Here is a 5,065-nt window from a genome sequence, read left to right on the forward strand (position 1 = left end):
AACAACTAATCGGTAACATTGATCATAAAAATAGTTGTCAAATATAATCGATTAGGCGGTCTACATTTAATTGGTCAGTTGCACGGCATCAGCTGCTTCACTCCGATGAACACCTGCACATGGTATAGCACAAGAAATGGTTTGTTTTTTTTATCCGATTAATGAAGGGGAAAAAAATTGAACAATACCATGTGCAGGAGTGAAACAACTGGTGCCGTGCAACTAACTGCAGACCACCTAAATGATAACAAACAAGTGTCTTTATAATGTGAGCCCTACTAACACCATAAAAATACCTGTCAATATTCTGACAGGCTTCTTCATAAAAGGGACACAAACCCATTTTCTTTTAGGATTCTGACAGAACAAACAATTTTAACCTCGAGTGCTAATGACGGCTCTGAGCCGTTGCAGAGTTTCCCACTCTGGTGCCAACGACGGCTCAGAGCCGCCACTAGCACCCTCCTTGAGGGATATCTGGGGGCTCCCACCTGCTCCTACCCCGGCGATCGGGCCTGCATAGTGACAGGCATCGCCGGGGCTTCATGTTATGTGCGGTGACGTCACTGCGCAACGACGTGATGGCGTCACCGCGCAACTTTATTTAAAGCTTAACAATCTTAAAGGGACACTGAACACAAATTTTTTTCTTTCGTGATTCAGAGAGAGCATGACATTTTAAGCAACTTTCTAATTTACTCCTGTTACCAAATTTTCTTCATTCTCTTGGTATCTTTATTTGAAATGCAAGACTAAGTTTAGATGCCGGCCTATTTTTGGTGAACAACCTGGGTTGTTCTTGCTGATTGGTGGATAAATTCATCCACCAATAAAAAAGTGCTTTCCAGAGTTCTGAATCAATAAATAAAAAATCTTAGATGCCTTCTTTTTAAAATAAAAAGATAGCAAGAGAACAAAGAAAAATTAATAGGAGTAAATTAGAAAGTTGCTTAAAATTTCATGCTCTATCTGAATCATGAAAGAAAAAAATTGAGTTCAGTGTCCCTTTAAGTATAGGAGCAGGGGCATGCCGCTTAGAAGCCTGTAGCCTGTATCTCAGGCATCTAAGCAGCTACAGACCCCCAAGACCCATTGTTGGAAAGGTAATCGTCTAACCTTTCCAACGGTGTGTAAGTCTTGGATATCTGAAAAAAAAAATTAAAAAAAAGCTTAGCACCCAGGTAGGAAAGTGCTTAGCACTCAAAGGGTTAAACAACTTTCCAATTTACTTCTATTATCAAATTTGCTTCATTCCACCGATAGCCTTTGCTGAAAGAGTAGTAATGCACTGAGAGCTAGCTGGACACATCTAGTCAGTCAATCACAAGAGAAATGTGTGCACGCACCAATCACCAGCTAGCTCCCACTAGTGTAGGAAATGACGTACCTATTCTTTTTCAACAATGGATACCAAAAGAACAAAGTAGATTTTAAAATAGAAGTTAATTTAAAAGTGTCTTAAAATGACATGCTTTATCTTAATCATACAAGCTTAATTTTGACTTTCCTTTCTCTTTAACTTGTTAGAAGCAACAGTAAAAAAAATGAAATACTCATAAATGCGTTTACGTTTTTTTATTGACACATTTCCGTGGTAATCTATTGAGCCTGTAGTGCATTGCAGCAACTATTTAAAAGGGACATTCCAGCCAAAATTGGAGTACACATTGGTGCATTTCAGTTTTGAATAGAAACATTTTGGTAATATACATGTATTAGCAAAAATGCTTCCAATAAAAGCTATAGCTGTTTTAAAGTGTATTTAAGCATGAACTGTGCACCAGCATTTTAAACACAGCACTTGCTCTGGAAGCCTAAAGGTGCTTGCATCATCTGGTAATGACTCAGTTGCCGACAAGATACAAGCCCCACTGGAGCTCTGAGCAGCTGCAGTTATAAAAATGCTGGTGCACTGGGAATATCTAGCTATGCTTCCCATGGACGTGCAGAGAAAAATGCTAACACAAACAGTGATAATTTTCACTAGAAGCATTTTAGCCAATACGTGTATATTGCAAAATATGTATTTCATCTACATGCATTTAAATTTTGAATGTCCCTTTAACCTCTTAAGGACATAGGACGGAATTTTTCCGTCATAAAACAATTGAGCAAACTGAAAGCTGCGTCCTTAAAGGGTTAAAATATAAATCAAAGAATCAGAACTGGTATATTTTTTAAAACATGTAATTCAACGTGTCTAAAAGGATAAGAAAGGATGCGATTCCGAGAGCATAGCGTTAAAAAAAACTATTTCCAGACTACTTTGTTCCCATGACATTCTGTGTTGGAGAAATACCTAGGTAAGCAACTAGAGCACTAAATGGCAGGAAATAGTGCTACCATCTAGTGCCCTTGCAAATGGATAACATTTTTGCAAAGCTGCTGCCACAGTGCTCCAGAAATGGGCCGGTGTTCTGTCGAAACATCAAACCCGTCGGAATGTGAAGCCATGTCACTTCCGGGGACGTGATTCTCTCACAATCCGACAGGTTGTGCATGGGCAACTCCCGCAGCTCAAACATACCAGGAATTCCTAGGACGAATACCGCGCATGCGCACATTGCAGGTCAGATTTTGTAACCGCGGTTACTTCTAGTTGATCTGCGGGACCGGGTCACCCGTCAGAATGTGGAACCCCTGAGTGAACGTGCCTGCGATGAATTCCCAGCATGTTGTAAAACTCAACAGCGATGTGCGCATTCGCAGACTAGCTGTAGGCCGGATAAGAGAGAGGGGTTCAGGGTAAGGAAGTAGGGTAATGAAAAAATGGGTTCAGGTAAGTAGGATAAAGAGGGGGTAGACATGTAAAGTGTCTCACCTTCAATTAAATCTACAAGCCTTTCCCTGTAGTGGCTGTGTCCTAAAGAGAAGAGTAATGGAAGGTCAGATCAGCTGTTAGCTTTATCAGCTAGTCTGGGCATGTGCACATCTCCCGTCGAGTTTTACATCCCGCTGGGAAGTCGTCACGCACATGCGTACTCAGCGGTTCCACATTCCGAAGGGCGACCTAGTTGATCTGCGGAACCGGAAGTGACTGTGATTGCAAAAGCTGACGTGCAATGTGTGAATGCGCGGTATTCGTGCTAGGAGTTCCAAGTATTTTTCAGCTGTGCATGCGCAACCCGTCGGGATTGATAGGAACCACGTCTCCGGAAGTGACGTGGTTCCACATTCTGACAGTTTGATGTTTTGACAGAACACCGGCTCCTAAGCATACATCTCTGCTTTTCAACAAAAGATAAGAGAAAGAAGAAAAATATTAGCAAATTAAAAAGATTTTAAAGTTTAAAATTACATGCTCTAAATCATGAAATTATTGGGTCTCATATCCCTTTAAGATAAAGGGAACAGTTAGTTAAAATGATATTATTTAAGATAGCCTAATCTTACTCAAACTGCACCAGACAGTTCATCAGACTACAAATTATCAACATAAATTAGTATGGATAATACAAAGCAGGCTAAATCCAGTATATCCGTTTCATAGACAGTTATTTCAATATACAAGCCATTAAAAAGCCTAAAACATTAACCACTATAGCAGTCAAGCAGATAAATTCACAGAAGCAAGTATGGCTGTACAAAAAGTATTTCAGAAAGCTAAACCTGATCAAAATATAATCAAAAATGCAAACTGATGAGAGAAAATAAACAATCATATGCTGATTCTGAGCTAGCTCAGACTGTAAACAAAGAAAAATAAGGGTGTGATTGGTTAATATTAATAGGTATTTGGACTTACTGTGCTATTAGCCAATGTTGTCAATACACACTGTCATATTACATCCTTATTGTTAAAGGGGCACACATGAAATCTCATTGGCTGTCAAGAATAAAATCTTATTTCAGTATGCAAAAACATGTTTGAGCATAAAAAGGTTTTACACCAAGTTATGTGTTTTTACTGTGTTTAATAACTTATTACTGACATAGGCACACACTGAACGTTGGTCTACACCTCCTAATACTACTGATAACAATATTGCTACAATGTATCCCAATACGAATATCAACGTTCCAACATTCTGTAGCATGTCCGTTGTGAAATGTATATGCAGAAGCACTGAGTATTTCTAACCAGAGCCCATGTCGATGTGCAGGACCAGAAAAAAAATCACCACTGTTTCATCAGCCTATGCAGATGACAGGACCTTTTAACCACAATATTATCTCCTTATTGCTGCATGAAACACAAATTCAACCACTGTGTTCACCTTCGCGTGAAGGTTTTAAAGAGCTCATCTGTGAGTATAAATATTTACATCCTCTCACATTCTCCATGACACACTACAGTACCCGGGTGCCTGCTATCCCTGGGGCCCCTCGCTCCTGAGGGGTGGGGAGCTGCACAGTTATCAGGGCATTGGCCCTGATATAGAAAAGTAAATACACATATCCCGGTTTCTGTGCGCTGCTCACCTCAGTCCCAGTCGGGTTGGACGTCCCATTGCTGACCGAGATAGGAATAAGGCCTCCGCCTACTCCTCCGCCCGCTGCTGTGTGCTGTCCCCGCAGTGCTGCGGCCTTAGCATCTCCTGAGCCGCTCGTGCTGCTACTGCCCCCTCCTCGTTTGTTCTTCCTCCGCTTCGCTCCTCTCTTGGCGTCGGCCGGGCTCATCTCCGGGCAACCAACACCTGCCGAAACCGAGATACCGGGTAGGAAAACCGTCTGGGAAGTGAGCGCAGTAAGAAGCGTCGTTACAGCTATGGAAACTACACGCCGCCACGCACGTATATTATTTATGAATGTAGCTGAGGCGGCGGAGTCACCGAATAACCGACCACCGCGGAGTCGAGATAGACTCCAATATGGCGGATTACAAGGGGCAAAGCTATTCCCGTCTTACGTAACGACGCTGCGACGCACCCTGACGTAAACTTGTTTCTACTGCCTCCCTTCAGGCACAGTGGAAATAGAAGTCCCTAGTTTGAGAAGCCGCAATCTTCGGAAAAGAACTACTCATCCCAGAATGCTAAGCGTGGGAAAATGCCGTAGAGAGGATACTGTAAACTCCCGAGGAGGAACTTTTGCGAATCAGCAAGTGATGCTAGGATTTGTAGTT

The 5,065-nt window shown here is 41.8% G+C and overlaps 1 protein-coding gene across 1 annotated transcript in view; it reads right to left on the minus strand.

Annotated features, from left to right (window-relative positions):
* The window catches only part of FAM193A (family with sequence similarity 193 member A), a gene marked incomplete in the record, with an annotated part of 656,361 nt that extends 651,526 nt beyond the window's left edge, over nucleotides 1-4,835 (minus strand). The window contains 1 exon segment of the mRNA XM_053704204.1: nucleotides 4,423-4,835. Coding sequence (XP_053560179.1) covers nucleotides 4,423-4,620 — 198 coding nt within the window.
* Nucleotides 4,836-5,065: the final 230 nt, after the last annotated feature.

The sequence above is a fragment of the Bombina bombina genome, chromosome 2, assembly GCF_027579735.1.
Source record: "Bombina bombina isolate aBomBom1 chromosome 2, aBomBom1.pri, whole genome shotgun sequence".
Classification (NCBI taxonomy): domain Eukaryota; kingdom Metazoa; phylum Chordata; class Amphibia; order Anura; family Bombinatoridae; genus Bombina; species Bombina bombina.